General features: G+C 36.5%; 2 protein-coding genes across 2 annotated transcripts in view; one reads left to right on the top strand and one right to left on the bottom strand.

Moving 5' to 3' along the window:
• LOC128743360 (homeotic protein female sterile) overlaps window positions 1-21,304 on the top strand; it is a 420,579-nt gene that overhangs the window by 198,941 nt on the left and 200,334 nt on the right. The gene's annotated exons all lie outside the window — the stretch shown is intronic.
• The window catches only part of LOC128740451 (ATP-binding cassette sub-family C member Sur), a 119,061-nt gene continuing 112,056 nt past the window's right edge, over window positions 14,300-21,304 (bottom strand). The window contains exon 30 of the mRNA XM_053835991.1: window positions 14,300-14,473. Within this exon, the coding sequence (XP_053691966.1) occupies window positions 14,300-14,473 (174 nt within the window). The remainder of the gene's footprint in view (window positions 14,474-21,304) is intronic.

The following is a 21,304-nucleotide window of genomic DNA, read 5'->3' on the forward strand; positions in this document are numbered from 1 at the left end:
GAGGAAAAATGGTAGGTTGGATATTGCGAAATTTCGATATGAGGCCAAAAATATATTGCGTAGTTCAATTACTAAGTGGGACTCTTACCCACACTCTTTCGGTTTGCGCCCAAATGTTTTGATAATTTCACTATCAGTACACGACATCCTATATTAGATAATCTCACATCTAGTTTTCGATCATTCCAGTCTAACCATTCGTACGCACACACCACACGCTCCATCCGCCGACGGTAATTATTGACAGTTCAGATATCGGCTCTTGAACATGCACATCCGTCGTCGGCATCTCCGATCTCACCATTTTCTCAATCTTCCCGCGTCACGCACCAATTATGATCAAAACAAACCTCTCTCTGGCATGTGGCGTGTCGTTTTTTACGTGCGCTAAAGTAAATTATTAGTTGTGTAGTGTTAGCCGTTAGCAAATAGGTGATAGTTTTTAATACGTGTAATAATTTTAAGCCGATTCACTTCCGCGGGCTTTTCCCTTCTCGAAGAATAAACAAGAATAAACAAGAAAATAATCAGAATTTTCAATCATACTCAACAATAATGTTTGCTTTATAGCCACAATAAACAGCACAACCTCTAAACTATTATTTATTACCCAAAAATATGGTTTAAATTGAATGCCAGTAGGTGTCTCAGTATGCAATACTTGTTGTCTCACTCTTCAAACCTATTGATGAACAGTGAGATAAAATTACATCTTCACGTTGGTTGTTATAACTAATTTAGCTTATAACCAAACCAACTGAAACTTTTTTTTCCAAATATAGGTACTAGAAAGATATACCTTTCAACTAGATTGAAGAGCTCGTTGGCAGCTATCTTACTGTAGACGTTTCTCCCCTACGCATGATTTTATTTAAAGAAACGAACTTTTGATAGGACCATTTTTCATGGAATCACTGATAGTAAACGAAGACGTAATCCTACGTCGAAAAACATTTACAAACCTGAAGTCACATCAAGGCACAGTATTAGTCACGTATCAACAAAAATGCAACTGTTTCAAAATAGCACGGCAAAAGCGCAGGGAACTTTGAACTTTTTGGCTGTGATTTCTGTACCCACTCATATGACTTGCGATTACCAAATCGATAAAAATCTTTATGACATTTTCAATAAATCTTTTTAACCCCACTGCCTGCCGGTACCAAGCCCTGTGGTTGTAGACAGTGCATCGTATCTGTTGTCTATATACGTGTGTCTACTGTTACCAGGGGTGCCTATTATCGGAGTATTTTGATACAGTTGATGGAAATATTAAGCATCAAAGCTTTAAGAGTATAATTAACTTTGAAGTTAACGTTACCCTCTAAACTGCTGATCTTAAATGCTACAGACCTTACCATTAGCTAAGTATTTTGAATTCTACTAAAAGAAAACTCAATGTAACAGAAGTTGCTGGGCCATTTGAATGTTTATAATTTTTCAACCATCCCTAGCCCCGAAAGGAAACACGTCGTAGCCACAATTTTTCCAATCACAAAAGATACGCCGACAGTAGCCAGCTAAAGGAGAAAAATTGCACTGCTTTTCCGACAGCGCTGCTGAGTGTGTCGGTTCTGCAGTCACCATTTGGCGCACACGACGTAAATTTTAAATATTTCATCAGTGGAATGATTTACCATCAAAATCATAAGAACTATGCGAACTAACAAAGAAACGCTCGGAGAGCTCGGAGTTCAATGTCGAATTTCGACTACACAAACCGTACCCTATCTTATCACCAAAAACATGCTAGCACAGGAGCTGTACTATACATTAAATATGAACAATACCCTGGATAATATACTTTATTACCAGCTCAGCTTATATCAAGTGTAGTAATTTATGGCGAAAATTCGATTTGCTCTTCGCCGATATCCCTTGCCTTGTATCCTGTTCGCATTCTTCGAATCAGGAAATCGAAATAATCCGCTCACATGCGGTTTTCCGCTTCAATGAACTTTCACGCCGTTCAATCGGATTCAGATGCAAAAGAACTCGCAACGGGTTCGCAAGATATGGCAATCGTGTTCGGAATTGGAAAGTGCAATTCCACCCTTGAATTCAATTCGCAAAGAATGAAACCGCTCGCAAACTAACTGGCGCTGCGATGGCGCAACGGTGCTCGGGGGGATTGGTGCCACACTGATACAGAGTGTCAATACGGGAAAGTACCAAAGTTGGCTGGTTCGTAAATAGCACCCAGCCAACAACCGTCGTCAAGCCATGATAGCAGGACATGAAAAGTGAGGACAACAAACACATCAATCGCTGTTTGAAGCTATTAGCAAATAGCGTCGTGATCTGGATTTAGAATTCGAAAAAAATTTGGCCCTCCCATGCGACCGGAAATGCGTTGGTTGATAGCGAGACCCTTATTTTATTACACATCTACCTAAGTAAATTGGTCAGCTATCTTTTCATGGAATTAGTTTTTAGTTGAAATTCAACGAAATTCCTTAAATTTGAAAGCGTAAACTAGCTTGGACTTGACTTTAAAACATTTTAAATCTATATTAAGAGAACAGTCACGCATGACTGTTAACGGATCAATAATGTAAGAAATATTTATTATCCAAGCTGTTTACGATCTGCCGGAACGGAACATCATGATTCTGCCAACAATCAGCACAGCATCTGGCAAAGTTCCGATTTTTTCTAGCCACGACTCGCTGAAATGCTGAGCCGACAAAACTTCTTAACGGGCAACTGGCAGTCATTAACTTTTCGTCGGAGTGCCCAATTTCGGAAGCAGTTTTTGGGCCCAAAAGCGGGGTTCTGTGTTTAGAAATGTATTCATGTTCTGAACACAGCGAATATATTTTCATGAACAACATTTCTATTTCAAACAAAAAAACTGCTTTTGAAATTTACAAAATCGATGACGACTAATTTCACCTTAACGCAATAAAACAATATTTTCGACACGTGTCATAAGAGCAACTAAAGGCTTAACTTGTGAAAAATAACTTCCAAAATAATGGTTATCATTTAAGTAGTGATGGACCAGTTTCAATATCAAAGGCTGTGAGTTACACACAAATATACGATAGGCATACGGATGTAAGGCATAAACGCATTAAGGCCCACGCAGAATTGGTATTTTATCGTAGCGGTTGCGTAGATTTGACAGATTATCTGTCAAATTGTATGGGCGAACTGTCAGATTAACGCAAACGCAACCATAAAGTATCAAATATGATTGATTAACGTGTTTAAAATATTTCTTATTTGAGTTTTGTCAAAACTTAAGCTGATTTATTGCTGTATTTATGTGGAAAATACAGGACGTTATTCGTTCATGAAAAAATTTGTTTGATTCCAACAATTTTTACGAGTTTGCCCGTTGAGCCCGTAGAGAGTTAAGCAGGGATAACCACTTTAAATAGAGTATGGAATATTAGTTTCGTAACTTATTCCGAAATTCCAAAACAATAAAGCTCTATATAAATCTGCGGAATCGTATTCTGAAATAACTTCTTTCATTCTTCTGTGCATTTCTTTTAACGATACAAGAATTGTCTCGTTTAGCATAATTTGGGTTTTTTTTTACACGGGGCAACCAAATTGGGAATATTTTACTCTACTTATGTAGATTACCAAAAGTGCTTCGTGTTAAAACAAATACGTAACATCCAATTGAAAGACTAACCACAGACAAACAGACGGGACACTCGCGTTAATTCCATCGTCCAATCAAAAACCACTCGTTTTCCAAAAAAAGCATGTTTCGCAACATGGTCACTCGGCGGCGCGCGTGTGTTGCTTCGAGTTTACAGTATAAAACCATACAAATGTAAAAACCCTTCAGCATAAAACCCTGCAAATGCAAGCTACTCCGCAACATGCATAACAGAGGGTGCTAGCACAGAGAACAGACATTTATGCTCATATAAAATATCATGCAAATGGTGTGTAAACTTTTGAACAAGACACTAGCGACATCTCTCTTACGGTGCACCAGTTGTTCAATATCCTTGTTGCCATATTTATTATACATTCTTGTCATTATCTATATATTCGAAATACTGGCTACTCTAACGGCAGTAACTGTAGCAACGGTTGTTGCTCGATTTTGTTTATGTTATTTGTTGAACGTGGCTGAAAATGGAAAACTTGAACAGCATTGCAATTTTTTCTTTTATTTTCATAAGTATATCAAATTTGTGTTAGATTTAAAGTTTTTCCACATTGGATCGTGCCATTCCGTCGTTTTACGCACCATGACTCCACAACGGCGGGACTAGCAGTAACCTTTCAACTTTGAGCATCGAAAAACCTACCACTTCATCGACGTCCACCGATGGTGCAGTGTTTGGCATTGTTTCAATGATCTCGGAGGTTTCGGCCGCTAAATCATGGCTTATTCTCGGTCTGAATGCCAATGGCACGTGAATCAGAATCACCGGAAACTGGAATTCCGCTTCCTCTATCTGGTACGTTCGTTTCTGAAACAGAAACACAGATTCTCGGAATCATTCAATCATTATTATTTTTTATAAATGTTTACCCTATTTTAAGTTTGATATATTGGGTAAACAATACGTTAGTTGCTGTAGCAACTGCGAAATGCTTTAGTGAAAATTTGACGAAAGCTTTGATATGCGTTGACAGTCATGAACAATCAAAGCCCATACTGTCAGAGATGCGAGCGCCACGTAGCGGGAGCATTACCACTTACTTACAAAATGGCGGCAGAGCTTTTACACACGTCCTGAGACCAAGATGAATGTCTGTTCTCTGTGGTGCTAGTGTGCAAGCAAAATGTGTAGGACGATGGTTTTTAAGGGATTTTCTTCTATGTGTCATGTCAGTTCGTCAGTGGACTAACTAACTGTAACTGCTTTTCTGCCAAATGCGAATGACGCAAAAATTGCTCTTTTTTAACAGCAGGCAATTAGTATCCCTCTTATCTTTTAATCCACCTTAGCTTTCAATCAATAATCGTTAAAATTGTTGTACAATACCCATTTGGGCCCATTTTCTATAAGCGTGTCTGTGTTTTTTAAATCCAACCGGCCGAAATAGCCTGCACAGGGATTAGAAGCTTTTCAAAAACAGATCAAAAGAGAGACCGATGGATAACGTGTCGCTATTGGCTACATTGCCCGTAGCTCATTGAATATAATTAGTTTTGCAGTGACAACAGCTTGTGTATCATTGAATCGTTCATATACATTAGCACCAGAAGCAAGTGGTTATCACTCAAATACTAGCTATGTCAACACGATAGAAGCTTTTCAGGCGTTTCAGGCCTCACATATTGGTAGCAGTGTAAATAACGCACCATATGCTGGAATTAAAAACAAAATGCTGCTAATGGCTTGTGAATGAAAATTGATTTATATTTTCATATCAGAGGGGAATTTTTGTGTTCTTCCGTGATAAAGATTAATCAATCAGTAAATAAGTACCAGAACCAAAAGTACTTACTTTGGCTTTGATGTTATTTGTAACGAATGGCCCTTTTAAGGGCCACCAACAAATTAAATGAAGGTTAAATAAAACTTTTGGTAATCTGCACTTCACATTTACAATTGCAAATTGACTTTCTTGTGAAAGTGTTTACTTTATCGTACCTAAAACGCTAAATGTATACTACTTTTGTGGCGTTCTTTTCAAACTACTGTGTAAAGTGTCGTTAATAAAAAACAACAACGGCAACTTCAAACTACCCAAGTAACAATTCGGGTTTTATTACACTCTTATTATGGCATTTAAGACCAAATTTGATCTTGAAGATCACCATAAGAGTACAATAAAACTTACATTGTTACTTGGGTACTAAGTTACAACACTGTGAAATTCCCTAAAACAATTTTTGCTGTTGCTGATACATTAAAGAGATATTTTTAGCTGAAAGAAAATTCAATTTTTTCTTCAATTACTACTTGATGTTGGAGGCCACCAAGGCTGATTGATGGATGATATTCACATACAGTCGATATTTGTATAACGCGGGTAATTGGGACCGCGTTAAATGAAGCGCGTTATATAAGTACACGTAGCATATGGAAATTGAGTTAATTGGGGCTATACCCGAATTTTACGAAATTTTGAAACAACACGACCATGGTTCCTTTGGGAAAGATGTCAAGTATATATTTTTCCATCTTACCGATGCTTGGTGAAACAGAAAAAAAGCCCTCTTGGTCTCCCAGAGCTTCCGAAACATCCGCTAAATTTTCATTTCTGTGAAGTCTTCTCATAGCTTCTTATTTGGCGTAATATAAGTAAAGTAAACAATCCGTGCTATTGAAAAACCATCATGTGGTTCTCTGACAAATCCGGAACATCCGGTAAGGTGATCAACGAGCGACAATTGTTCTTTGAGTTCGGAATTATGTTCATTCAACCTCGAATTGAACAATGTGAAATAGGAATATAAATTCAGCGGTTTGTGACTCAACCTGGTCACTATGAAATGCATCGAAAGATCCGATATTAAATGATTAACATTGATTATCAAGGGCATCGAACTGCGTTGATGAAAGCAAGAAAGTTTTCGTAGCCTGTTCGCTCTTACAAGAAATCCCATTCTGCATTGTCCAGGAAAAGGTGAAAACCAAATCAATAATACTTCTCTCTCACTTTTTCTCAGGCAAAACCCATAAAAATATTAGATACCGTCAACCAGGGATGCCACATATAATTCTGTGTTTTTTGTTGGAAAAATCTGACAATCTGTACGGCGAGGAAAAATATCTGTGCAAAAATCTGTCCAATGCAAAACAATGAGAGTGAAAGAGATAGAGAGTCATTTTGCTGACTATTTCCGTCTCTTGCACTCTCATGTAAAAGCTCAAAATCTGTTTAATCTGTGTAATTTGGCGAAAATCTGTATTCTATGCATACAGATTCTGTACAGGCGATTTCTTTCAAATATCTGTTAAACACAGAATAATCTGTGCATGTGGCAACCCTGCCGTCAACGCAGATTACGGAATGGCCATGGCTAACTACGATGGTCAGATTTCTGTTAAAATTTTCCGGGTAGAGCACAATACCTGGTGAAGAGCTTATACAAAAGTTGATTTATTTGCTATTAGATTTGTAAGTATAGTAAATGTTACCGGTAGTTCGTTTACTATACCACATCTATCAAATTACACTAGCGAAATTGGTAAATTCAACAAACTTGCGAAATAACCTCATTTATTTGTCAGCGAACATTTGCAGTATTTGCATCATTTCTGCTTCTAAATCCGAAATGTTTCATATCACACCTTTTTCAAATTGTAACGCGGACTTGAACATGAATTTTCACTTATTGTTCACTTCACTGTTCACGGCAAATCCTAATTTTCCAGTGAACGTTTTGACGGCCACGTCGAGTCGTGAGCGGCCTATTTAGTTGAGGATTACTGATATTCCATTTCATTTTGATCTGTTACAAATTAAAACATTTGCATTTCCAGTGACCAATTTCAGGTAAGCTTTGAAGTTTTTCGCGGCCATCCAATGGACAAATTGAGTCACAAATAGTCGAATTACACTCAAAATATTTACGATATATTCTGAATTTTCCGGAGGACCACCTTACGGCTTCCTAAGGTCACTTATTTAGTACTTTTTTTTTAATTTGTATCAATTACCTGACTTTAGTTACTTCAAAAATATTTTGCCAATTTTAACCAACTTTACCAATACGAACATTTCAACGGGTATTCCGGAACATCCAGTAGGCCAACCCGCAACTTTGTGCTTTCCGTATATCACTTAGAGAGTCAACTGTTATATGCCCTAAACTTCTTAAAAGACATCACGGTCATAACTGTTCAAAATCGCTCAAAATTCGAGTTTAGCCCCAATGGATCATTGAAGATAGCTGGTTTTGAAGTGACAACGACTTTCTTTTGGCGCTAGTATATTAAGACGGTTTAATGTACACTAGCGCCAGAAAGAAGTAGTTGTCACTCCAAAACTAGCTACATTCATTGATCCATTAACTCAATATACATATGCTACGTGTATTTGTTATACGCGGAAAACCGCGTTATAAAAATATCGTGGTACCCGCGCTATAGAAATCCGCGTTCTACAAATCCGCGTTATACAAATCTCTACTGTATATCTTGAAACATTTATTAGGAACTCGAATGTCATGATAATTCTGTGGCTTCCGGGACCGCATTTTGGCTAATTCACTCAAAACAAGAAACGAACGAGCGGGTTCCGTAGCGCATCTGCTTACTGTTTTGATGAGCCAAGCTGGAGGCGGTAGATTCTTATGAACATACACATGCCAGAAATGCAGTCTGCATTAGTTCTTGCTCTAAAGATCTGACATAGAGGAATACTTCATCGAGTAAAACATGTATTCAATACAACACAATATAATGTAAACATAGACCTACGTCACCCTTTCGTACAAGCCTTAGGGCTGTATACCTTGTAGTTTTTTTTTCGCCCCCTCTCCCTTCAGTTGCCCAACACCGGAGGGACAAAAACTTTTTAAAATATTTGTAATGGCCTTAGTTGTATGCAATTGTTTACCTACTTTCTATTGTATTGCTGTCAAGTGTAAAATAACCGATAAACAGAGTGTCAAAAAGAACTGTTAATATTCATTAGTTAATTGATTATATTTTAACTGTCAAAATTTTAACGTGTTGCTCGTAGCTGAAAGGCAATTATATTTCAAATCAACCTGTCAAAATTGATGGAGCTATATATTTAATATTTTCAAGGAAATTGACAAATGTGAACCAGTGGTAAATGATAACCCACATTATTTATTAATTTTTTCCGTTCAATCGTAAGTTGTGCGTCCAATGACAAACTTTTTGAGCAAGATCCGATATTTCGACTATCAAAGCATTCGGTTGTGTTTTCGATTTCGTGAAGACATCCTCCCATGCTACGACGCACCGCATCTTCAGTCCGCTGATTTCATCACTGCTGAATCGCTGCAGTAATCATTCTTCATTTCGACCGTTTGGGACCCTGCACGGGACACGGACAACGCAGTACTCCGCGCGTACATGGTTAGTCCAGTTAACATTGGTCAACAGTATACAAGTTTTAAGCCAGTAACCTAGAGTTGACTAATGCTACGTCGCACTAAAATTTTCAAAATGCAGTTTCGTCGAAAATCACCAGAAGAAGTGTGATTGTGGCCTGATGGAAGTCTTTGTGGTAAATTTAAAGTTGTCTTCTGGTATTCTTGTCTATATGTGTAGCAGTGTTACAGAGCATTTATTACAACACAATAAATTAAAAATTTACGTGATAAACATTTGCAAAAGGTCAAGCTTTGTCGGATTGAACATGCATTCGTAGTCCTACGTGAGCCCCTCGTTCGTGCCCCTAGACACAAACCTTCGTACTTTTGTGAACCACAGGCATAGGGTGCGCAACTTGACTTGATTAGTCTATTTTTCCGCGATTTTTCATCAATTTTTCGAAAAGTCTAAAAAACTACTCGTTCACAACCAGGTGGGATAAGAAGGACCACCAAAAGGATAATTACGGACCAGGCGAATTGTGGTAGATTTGAAGGTTTGTTAGAGCTGTAGACATAATTTCAAAAGTATCAACTAAATTAAAACAAGTTTCTAACAGGTTTTCAGATGCATGTTAAAAGAAGGAATAACTTAAATTAGATACATGCTAAATGAAGGAATAGTTTAACTGATAGTTTTATTTTGAAAATAAAACTGTTGATATTTATCAAGACTAAAGTTTACTGTTTTCCCGACGTTTCGACACTTTGTTGGTGTCTTTTTCAAGGGGTTAATATTATTTAGTCTTTTGTTCTGTTTTTAGGTTTTCAGCAGTACAGCTACAAAACAGGAAAAACTTTTTAAATCTTTTAAATATTCAAACTCATGTACTAACTACTACCCTCCATGAGCGTAATATGTACACTCCTAAAAACAGAACAAAAGACTAAAGGTTTTCCTGCCCTCTCAAAAACGCCTTCGATAAAGCGCAGAATATGCTGATTGGGCGAAGGTTTGTAAGGGTAATAATATGCGTTTTTTCTGCAGCGGTACTACCTTGCTTGCTTCCAGCACATGATAATTTGATAGTTTTTACGAATTTTATCGGCAACCCTTCTAGTCCAATAGCATTTGATTTTACATCCCATACAGTGTTTACGACTTCCCAGGATTGCACCAAGCGAAACGAGAAACAGTACGGCGAATTTTGAGGTCTTCCTCTTGAATTATCCGCGTCTGTACTGCGAATGTAGCTTGATAGAAAGACTTGGTTGACTTCATCTGGATGAAATTTACACACAGGTAACGACTTGTCCTTACCAGCTCCAATTTCTTTAAGCTACTTCCAGAGAACTTTAGTTGAAACTTGGCTATTTAAGAATCTATGCATATACATATTGTGCGTTCACTATAACTGTGTTTGCTCTGTTTCTCAGCACCTTGTACCGACTTCTTGCTGGGTCCTTGAGCTCTCTTGGTGCCCTACGTCAATCATGGTTAGGTAGATGTCGTTCTAATATAGCTTTCCGGACTGCACTGTTAAACCACGCATTACATGTCTTCCGTAGTTTCCCTCTACGAAGCGGAATGCATTCATCATGGATTTGCTTCATATGCGAATTAAAGAAACTGACCAGCTCGTTTGGATCGTGGGTATCGTAGAAACTATTCCACGGTACAGAAGCAATAGCGTTCTGCAAAGCGTTCGTATCAAAATTGGCATAATCCCGATACATATCAACTCGTTGTGCCGGTGTCACATCAAAGTCCAGGGAACCAAAAATAACATCCTTCTGTGAATGTGCTGGAAAACCAACTTGGTTGAATCGTAGCACACTATTACCGCTGCTGATAATGAACAAACCTAATTGCGAGCACCCGCTACTATGGTAAAACGTAGGTTGTTCTTCGGTACTGAAAACTTTTCTGCAACTCAAGTGGTCACGGTACTACACCAAAATTCCTCCTCCGCGTTGGTAACCTCTGTCATTACGAGCCAGTGAAAAACCAGGGATAGCTTTTTTTTATTCTTTTTAAAAAACAGGGATGACTATACTGCGACTAGTGTTCCTTCTAGTGAGCCAGATATGTCCAGATATGGCCAAATCTAACCCTAGATAACAGATTTGGCTTCCATTGATCTAGTTATTGAATTCTAGTGTCATTTAAGGTATCGCACGATAGGTTTTTGTTCACGGACGAAATTGGCCACTTGTCTGGGTGTTCCCAGAAGTCCCCGGAACTTGTCCAGATATAACCAACGTGGTGCTAGATAGTTGATCTGACTGTCGGTGATCTAGTTTTTAAATTCTGGCGTAATTTGAGACATCGCATGATAAGTATTTGTTCATGTTCGATACTGGCTATTTTCTACAGCGATAATTTAATCCGGAACATTTGCGGTTAGTCCCAATATAGCGTAAAACTCCCAAATTGGTCGACAATGGGCATATGTTGCATAAAAAATCAATACCAGCTATGATTTACGTTCATACGTACAGCGAAATTGATTATTACATAGATGGATCCTAATGCTGGAAGGCGACCCTTATAACCCCGGAATGCGCACAAGTGCCTCTGCTTGTGGGTCCGCCCAATCCCTTTTGGCCCTTCTGTAACAGCATAGAACGAAAAAATGAATCTCACATTCGACGTAAACTGAAATCCAATATATTTTTCCATTAAATAAAACGTAAATAGCCTAACACGTTTTATAAGATGTATTTTTACATCAAACTAAACGCAATAAACAAGCCTTTATGTGAAATAACACGTAATTTTATACGATTTGCGATGTTCCATTTATGTGCATGTCAGTAAAATTACAAGATCGTTACAGTCAGACGTAAAATTACAAGATTTTTTCGAAGTGTGAGCATTAGTGTGAAATTCATTTGATAACCAAATTTGGATCTACTTTAATTCTACCTACATACACTGGCAAGTTGTTACTACTACTACTACTACTACTACTACTACTACTACTACTACTACTACTACTACTACTACTACTACTACTACTACTACTACTACTACTACTACTACTACTACTACTACTACTACTACTACTACTACTACTACTACTACTACTACTACTACTACTACTACTACTACTACTACTACTACTACTACTACTACTACTACTACTACTACTACTACTACTACTACTACTACTACTACTACTACTACTACTACTACTACTACTACTACTACTACTACTACTACTACTACTACTACTACTACTACTACTACTACTACTACTACTACTACTACTACTACTACTACTACTACTACTACTACTACTACTACTACTACTACTACTACTACTACTACTACTACTACTACTACTACTACTACTACTACTACTACTACTACTACTACTACTACTACTACTACTACTACTACTACTACTACTACTACTACTACTACTACTACTACTACTACTACTACTACTACTACTACTACTACTACTACTACTACTACTACTACTACTACTACTACTACTACTACTACTACTACTACTACTACTACTACTACTACTACTACTACTACTACTACTACTACCTAAGTTTAAGACAATTTCCTTAATTAACTCTGGCTATTATTGGAAACCGTTTGCAACAACTCGTAACATTTCTGATCTTAAACATAAAAGTAGCTTAATTAGCCATATAAATTCATTGCAATATTTTGTAGGAGATGTTGCTTAACGAGCGACCTATAACCATTGACATTACGCGCTCGTTCTCCATGAACGTATATTACCTGAGTGATTTATGTGAACAAATACCAATTCATTCGGATTTGAATGAAGGGAAATAAAAGCCTACCGAGTAAAGCTATTTATCCAGCATGAAAGACAAGAAAAAAGCAATTTCTTGTACATTACTTCCAAACCTATAAGTTTTATTTAACAAAAAATCGTAAATCCATACTGAATGTATACTCTAACATCAGCTTTATGCAGAATCATACCGGATCCATCCACGATGGGTACATAAATAACCGTATGCGGACACTAATCACTTTATATCCGTTCGTACATTAAAGTCTCGCTATGGTAGCGTAAGAGTAATATAGGGACGATGTAGGGTTTATTTCTAATTCCCGTCGTAGTAAGTAAAGTCATTCTAATTTTCATCGTTTGTTGAACGGATTTAATGAATACTCCAAAAGTTCTTGTGCTAATATGAAACTTTGAAATCACTGAAAAGCGATTATTAAAGCATATTATTGAAATTACGCAATTGACTTTATTTCTAAAATTTGTCATACCGTTTTAAAATCCGTCCGTCAAAATTTTTCATCGTCCGAACTAAAAATCACAACAATGTTTACGAAGCTAACGTGCATGTATTTGTGTAGGACGGCATAACAAATGTTTTTCTGCATAATTTCTGCAGGTCAGGCAAGTTTTACTGGCTGTAGAATAACGACAATGCCTTGCGTGAGTTAATTTTCTTTTATGAATGACGGAAATTAAAACGATTAGACGACATTTTCTTCTTCGTCGCACGAAAAAACGTAGGAAATTTGGCTGGTAGGGCTTCTTTAATGATAAAAAGCATTTAAATAGATCTCAGCTCATTTTGATTGATCGCGTATGATAGACAACAAACTAAAATATTAGGAAATAACAAGTTTTGCATTGTGTGTCATAAAAATTCTGATATTTTTAATAATTTGTGTTGGGTAGGACGGGTATGGGTAGTTACGACGAAGCAGCAACATACCCTATATATTCATCATTATGACTGAACCATGATGAAGGAATGAAATTGAAGAGGTCTGCTTGAAGCTCGCTTACTTGCATCGATAGTTCTGCTCGAGTACCTACATACATCTATCAAAGCGAGGGGATAGCGTTCCATATCGCTTATCTAAGCAAATCAAATAATACATTTCTTTTGAGTTCCAATCAGGAAAAAAATCAGCTAATTTAACACTTCATAGCGTTTAATTGACTTTCAAGATTACTTGACGAATACATACCCACTAATTGAAAGGTTTACTAGAACAATGAAAACACTATAAGTACATAAACCATAGTCCAATAATTGCAACCACTCAGGACAGCGTCCTACTCAACTAGTTATCAACGCTGGCGTTTGATTTCCCGTTTAATGTGCCAGCTACATACACACATTCACCCGCACAATAAATACTTATCGCCTCAAGCTACAACAGGCTACCAAGTTACGAACAACAATACAAACACTCAATATCTATATATGGCTGTTTGTACCGAATATTTTCCACCGCAACAACTGCAACGAGAAGCAATCAATCTTTCTCCATAATGGGCGGAATCCGTAGCCCGTGGGGTTCAATCAGAGCTCTGTGAAGTGTAATGGCAACTACTTGGTCCGGTCCGATTGGTGCCGGTAGTCGTCGGACGATGACGCTTTCAGCATGGCAGCAAACTTGGAATCGGAACGCTTTTTCAACACCCGAGGGCATCCGTCTTCCACGATGGTCCCGCGCTCCAGAACTACAACTCGGTCGTAATCGAACAACGAGTGCAATCGATGCTGCACAATCGGGATACGGGGGGGTACGATGCGCGGCCGTGGGGTGGCGTGGGATGAAAAAGGAAGAAAAAAGAAATTAGAAAACATAGCGTTTTTTATCGGTACTGTCTGTGTGCGGTGCATTCGGTTGCACCATCATCGGTTCAGAGCAAAGCTTGAGAACAAGATGGGCATAGTAATAATTAATAATCTGCTTCAAACAGTCAAGTTAGCCGTAGTGAATCGTACTATAACAGGTGTTCGTGCAACCGATCGTTCCAATACGTGATTGATTGCGGATTGGCATGATTTATGAGTTTAATTTACAGATTTCTAGCCTAAAGTGAAATGTCTGCAGGAAAATCATATCTGTACAATCAAACATCGGTAACGTATGATTTCACTTGTCACTGTTTGAGAGTATCTATTCTCCATGAAAATCTCAATTACGAGGTACTTTTTCCTGCATCGGGAAGCAAAATTCTCGTGATCAGTTAAAGCAAAATTAAAATTTAATGAATGGCTTCAATGTCTCTTGAAAGTAAGATTATGAGTTTCTTTACTCTAAGAAAATCACTTTATTCTCTAGCTAGGGATACACACACAAGACATAAATATTCAGAAACCCCTAAACAAGCAATTACTGTGTACCCAGGCTGGGGCACACAGTGGTATGTGTTTCACTTTCCTTGTAAAACTTAATGTACCTAACACAAAATAATTTCCGTAACCTAGAAGTTCGCAGTAGGGGAACTGTGGGTAAGACGAACAGGTTAAGAAGAACATCTAATATAAGACAGAGCACTTATGATTTACAAAACCTAAATACAGTTTACTTTAGTTCAATATATTGTTCTCAAAAGTAGCTAGTGAAATATTTAACAAAAAATGTTTTTCAATGTGTATTTTAAGTTTTAAAAATGGTCCGAAAAAGTGAACTTTTTTAATGCTGCGGGTGAAACGGACAATGTGTGGGGGTAAGATGGACAGGTATTGTAAATCGCCCCAACAGTGAGCATATTATTATTTAATTGAATACGTAAAATATGGTGGTGTGGCGTGCAAAAAGTGAAGGGGGCAGTTCACCCCCTCCCACCAGTGGCAGCCAATCAAAAATTGTTTGGCAGCGGCAATATGAACAAGCATTCTAAAGTCTATTTCGTGCCTGGCTGCTGCTAATTTGTTTGAAGTCCACATTTGCCGGTTAAATTTTCATTTTTATGCATGAGATAATACTAAGAAGCAAAATCAACAATTTTATTATAAAATGTTCACTGACCATCTTACCCACACTGGCAGCTGTCCATTTCACCCCACCATTATACATATTTTTAAAGCGTTCACAATTGTTCAAATGTAAATAAATATACCTATTTTTTCAATGCAGACGTTACTTGAAAAGGTATTAAATCGAAATACTGCATGTTATGGGTTACATTTTTGAATTAAACCACTCAAAAACCTTATTTTCGATGGCAGAAAAGTTACATCCAAACGCAGAATCACTTCCAATTTTCAGTTTTTCTGTACTTTATCAAAATTTGAAAGTTCTAAATGATGATGGAAGCGTTCAGAAATCATGAGATAGTAAGATGGTTGGATGCCCATCAAAACATTTACGAATTTTAGTGCTTAACTGGTAGAATCAACCACCTGTCCGTCTTACCCACCCTGTTCGTCTTACCCACAGTTCCCCTACTGAATTTAAGGGGCATAATACTTTTTACACTATATTTATTGCCACATTTCAAATATTTTTTCTCGATAACGCGATAGACTAATCTATTTAAGTGTTGTGCATTCTGACCATTGCACTCTGGACTAATATTATCAATAATTGCAATTATTACTTTTTGAAGATGATCATTCAAAGAAAAAAACATGAAATTCGATGCCATGGATTGGCGTTTAGGCCTCACGGATTTATAACGAAACGTCGGAGAAAGTACAAAATCTGCTCTGATTTTATAGGACTGATAGCCTATAAAAATAAAATTGTGAATTTGACAGTCGACAAAACATACATAATCAAGTTGAATGAAATAAATAAACTTACTAACTACAAAAGCTTACTAAGGGGTTATATTTTATTGTCTGAAAGTTTGAAAAGGATCGGTCAACTAGGTAATTTGTCATAGCATTTTGTCCGGGATGCAATTCGATATGGGAAACCCTTTACCTACACATTCGCAAACGCATAGCCTCGTAGCATCTTTATGACCAAACTCGTGTTTTTAGTCCTTGACCTTGAAACGCGGTCAGGCACAAATATTAATATTTTTGAAACGATGGTTCTACAATTGATGAAGGGACGGTAGGGGAAAGTAATGAAACTTTTTTGGGAATGGAGGGGAAAGAATGGAAAGGAAGGGGGAGGAGGGTAATAGGTAGCTACGCTCAACAAGTTGTCGTTGTGACTCCTACCTTTTGTCCAATGCTGGAAGGGTGTTGTGGGTTCAAATCCGATTATAATCTGTGATTATAGCTTGGTTCGACCCATCGTTTCAAAAATATTAAGCATCTTTATGCTCAACCCGCTCACGAGCCTCAACAACTCGTGAGCAGGCTGCAGCCCGTGAGGCCTAATGACATACTGGGATACAGGTTTTGCATTATATGTTCTTCTTCATCTTATGCCCTCACACATACTGATTACACACGCGGGCAAGAGTGCGAGCCCTCGCTGCCAATCGGTATCAGCCACTCGAGCTACAATGACGAGCGAAAGCGACAACCTCACCCTCGCAAACACTCATCGCAGTTTATGAATAAATAAAACCGAAAGTCCGAAAGAGATGCGCCTACCGGTGTGTTCGTTAGATCGTGTACGCGTGTGCGAGAAAATTAGACCACACGAGTGTGGGCTTCGCAAAACTGATTTAAATCCATGGTTTGATTTATTACATTAATTTGAAGCATTTATTTCGTGCGAAGGTTCCAAAGAAAAGTCAGAAAAGTATATCAAAAGTATAACATTTTTGTTATTCCTAAGTTATGGCTTGAAAAATTGGTATTCCTGCATACCCGAAAAAAAATTACATTAAATTTTGTACTGAAGTTTTTGGAGCGTCTTAGTAGAATACGAAACCTAAAAATAAAAAATAAGAAAACTTAACCAATTTAATTCTACTATGTGTATTTTATTCAATGACAGATACGTATTTCGCCTACGACTTGCAGGCTTCCTCAGTGTCTGTTTTAGAACTTCGAAAAGTTCGAAAACAGACACTGAGGAAGCCTGCAAGTCGTAGGCGAAATACGTATCTGTCATTGAATAAAATACACATAGTAGAATTAAATTGGATAAGTTTTCTTATTTTTTATTTTTAGGTTAAATTTTGTAGTAGAAACAATGCGTCTACAACAGTTTTTATTGTGAATCTTGAAACTTATGCTAAATTTATTGTAAAAGTGTCTCAAATTCAAATTTAATTCATATTTTTGTTTCTTATTTTATGCAATAGAATTGGCCATAAGGCTGTAAATAAAAATTTCTGTTCGCGAAAAAGTAGATTTTTTATTGTTAAGATGCTTAACAAACCCGTCATTTTTATGGTAGAATCTCTAAAAACCATGAAAGTTATGGTGAGTTTTGAGTTATCTTTTCTGACAATAAGTTTTATTGTTTTTACTGTATTTTGTATCCTACTGTTACCATAATTTTTATCTTCATGCTATGGTAATTTTTTCCCGGGTAATTACCCAATTCAAAAATTCATATCTGATTAACCAAACAGTTTCTTATGAAAATATTAGTAAATTTTCTAAGCATATTCACAGATGGATTACCCATGGTAGTCCGTCTCCTGCTTCTCTACAAAAAAAACGCAAAAATGTGTGAGAGAGAAAGTATGAAAACTGGTTTGAAAAAAAGAAAAACGAATGAAAAAACGTGACAAAATGGAATGGTAACGGTGCATAAAAAGACGGGAGCCAGGAAAGGGGCGTAACGAGAATAGAAAAAGAGGAAAACCGAAACAAAAAACGAAAAAATTGAGAAAAAAATTAAAACAGAAGACAAAAAGGAATAGAAAATACCGACAGAGGACACGAGAAAAAACGGAAACATAAAGCCAAGTAGTATATAAAAGGAAAAAGAAGGGACAAAATACGAGAAAATAGGAAGGATAGAAAAGAAGAATAAAAAAGAAAAAAACGGACTGAAGAAAAAGCAAAACGGAAAAGAAAAGACTAAAATGGAGAGAACAACTGAAGAGAATATGGAAAAAGGAAGGCAAAACTGTATAAACGTAACTGAAAAGGAGGTAAATGGGACATCAGAAAGAGGAAAGCATGAAAGAGGAAGAGGAAACAGGCGATGACAAAAAACGAGATAAAAAGAGTTAGGAAAAGACAAAAACTGAAACGAAAAGAAGGGAAACTAGAACAAAAAAGACGGAAGAAAACGGAAGGAATAAAAAACTAACAACGGTACAACAAAGGAGAAAAAACGAGACTCTTGAAAATCTTGGAAAACAGGACTGGGGAAGAGAAAAAACTGAACAGAAAGGGTGTAATGAATGTGAAAGAATAAGACGAAAAATGCCAATTCTCATTTCAAAACTTAACCAAAACCTTCAAGACTTACAAAATTAAAACTAAAACTAAAACTTAAACTTAAACTTAAACTTAAACTTAAACTTAAACTGAAACTTGAGCTTAAACTTAAACTTAAACTTAAACTTAAACTTAAACTTAAACTTAAACTTAGACTTAAACTTAAACTTAAACTTGAGCTTAAACTTAAACTTAAACCTAAACTTAAACTTAAACTTAAACTTAAACTTAAACTTAAACTTAAACTTAAACTTAAACTTAAACTTAATGTTAGACTTGAACTTAAGCCTAAACTTGAGCTTAAACTTAAACTTAAACTTAAACTTAAACTTAAACTTAAACTTAAACTTAAACTTAAACTTAAACTTAAACCTAAACTTAAACTTAAACTTATACTTAAACTTAAACTTAAGCTTAAGCTTAAACTTAAACTTAAACCTAAACCTAAACTTAAACTTAAACCTAAACTTAAGCTTAAACTTGAACTTAAACTTAAGCTTGAACTTAAATTTAAACTTAACCTTAAACTTAAACTTAAACTTAAACTTAAACTTAAACTTAAACTTAAACTTAAACTTAAACTTAAACTTAAACTTAAACTTAAACTTAAACTTAAACTTAAACTTAAACTTAAACTTAAACTTAAACTTAAACTTAAACTTAAACTTAAACTTAAACTTAAACTTAAACTTAAACTTAAACTTAAACGCACCGAGGGGGTAGAATGGCCCATGATATTAATTGTTTAAAAACGCGGAAACTATTTGGTAAAATTATGAATGCGCATTTTATTTTGGTGTAAAACAAGCTAATTCATAATTGTGTAGAATGTAAAAGCATCAAACATAGTCACATCCAATAAAATCAAGCGTTTATCCCACATGTAAGAAATCACGGTTTTCTCTTAAGCTTTTACCACTAGTCGGTATGCAAATTTCATAATAAATACAGTCTATCTAATTGATATATTATCCCTTTTATGACTATTTAGACTACTGTGATAATCATTTAATGAAACAAACCGCATTTTGCATTGCTAATCTGACACTAGAGTGGCTTTTAATTTCATCAACTTATGAGTTTGACTTCTTTTTCCTTCTTGCCCTTCTTTTTCATTTCATTTTCCTTGAGCGAAATCGTGTGCGAGATTCGACTGTGATAATCGTGTAAATCGGGATGGTCTAAATAAGGGCAAATGTCGCAATACTGTCATACTCGATGATTCATCACAAAAACGGCATTAACTAGGCATGTTTTTCACATATATTGCAAAAAACTTCAAAATACAAAACAGGGGTAGTATGCATCACAGCGGGATCGAACAGTTAAAAAATACTTTTAATTTGCAGTACATCTTTTGTTTCGGATTATTTATTAAAAATGTAGCAATATTATGTATTGTATAGGACTTAGAATATGCCTTAAACCTAATTGAACATTGTTTAACTTACAATATTTCATCACACATCAGTTGGAGAATAGTAGATGATTAAATTTTATTGCCAATGTTGAGATATGAACCCATTATATCCCAGCAAACAAGCGTATGTAACAAACGCTATAACGAACGCTTCGGCCATTTCGGTAGCCAAGTTTTAGGAGTTTATAGAACACGTAATTAAATGTAAATTTTCAGGTTGCGTTTAACGCCTAGTTGGGCAAACTTGGTACGTTTTGTCCACATGCTTTGGCGTTCTGCCCCGCATAATGATGTTGACTCTTGCCAAAAATCGTCGAAAATAACTAAAAAATATTGATTTTTGTTAGGAAATTTCACCAGGAGTAAGTGTAAAAAAGATCCCAAAGTCTTCTAGAAGTTGAAAAACGTGAAACAAACACGCCGTTGCTCTGCAAAATGCTGTTTTGCTTAAGCACTGCATTCTGCACCACCTTACCCTATCCGTTTTTGGCAACACAAAATTTCCCTTACAAAAATATACCTGAATATTAGGTCAGTTTCCGCATACATGTTTTAAATGACGCAAAAATGATGCCCTCAGTGCGTTCATGAGAAAAAGTTTGCTATTATAGAATGTTTTGAACAATTATATTTTCATTGCCGTAGGACTACGTCTTACGGCAGGTTGCCAAAAACTTACTTGCACCGGACGGATAGCTCTTGGCGGACTTTTCAGGCATAAAACGGTTGCAATCGTTGATTTCTAACGCATTTACATTCAACTCTTTCGTATCAAAAAAGGGTCTCGATTTTGGCACGGTTTCGATTTTGGCAACATAGACGACACGCACTTGTTGCCAAATTCGAAATCCCGCTGTACTAAAACTAAAACTAAA

The sequence above is a fragment of the Sabethes cyaneus genome, chromosome 3 (genome assembly GCF_943734655.1).
Source record: "Sabethes cyaneus chromosome 3, idSabCyanKW18_F2, whole genome shotgun sequence".
NCBI lineage: Eukaryota > Metazoa > Arthropoda > Insecta > Diptera > Culicidae > Sabethes > Sabethes cyaneus.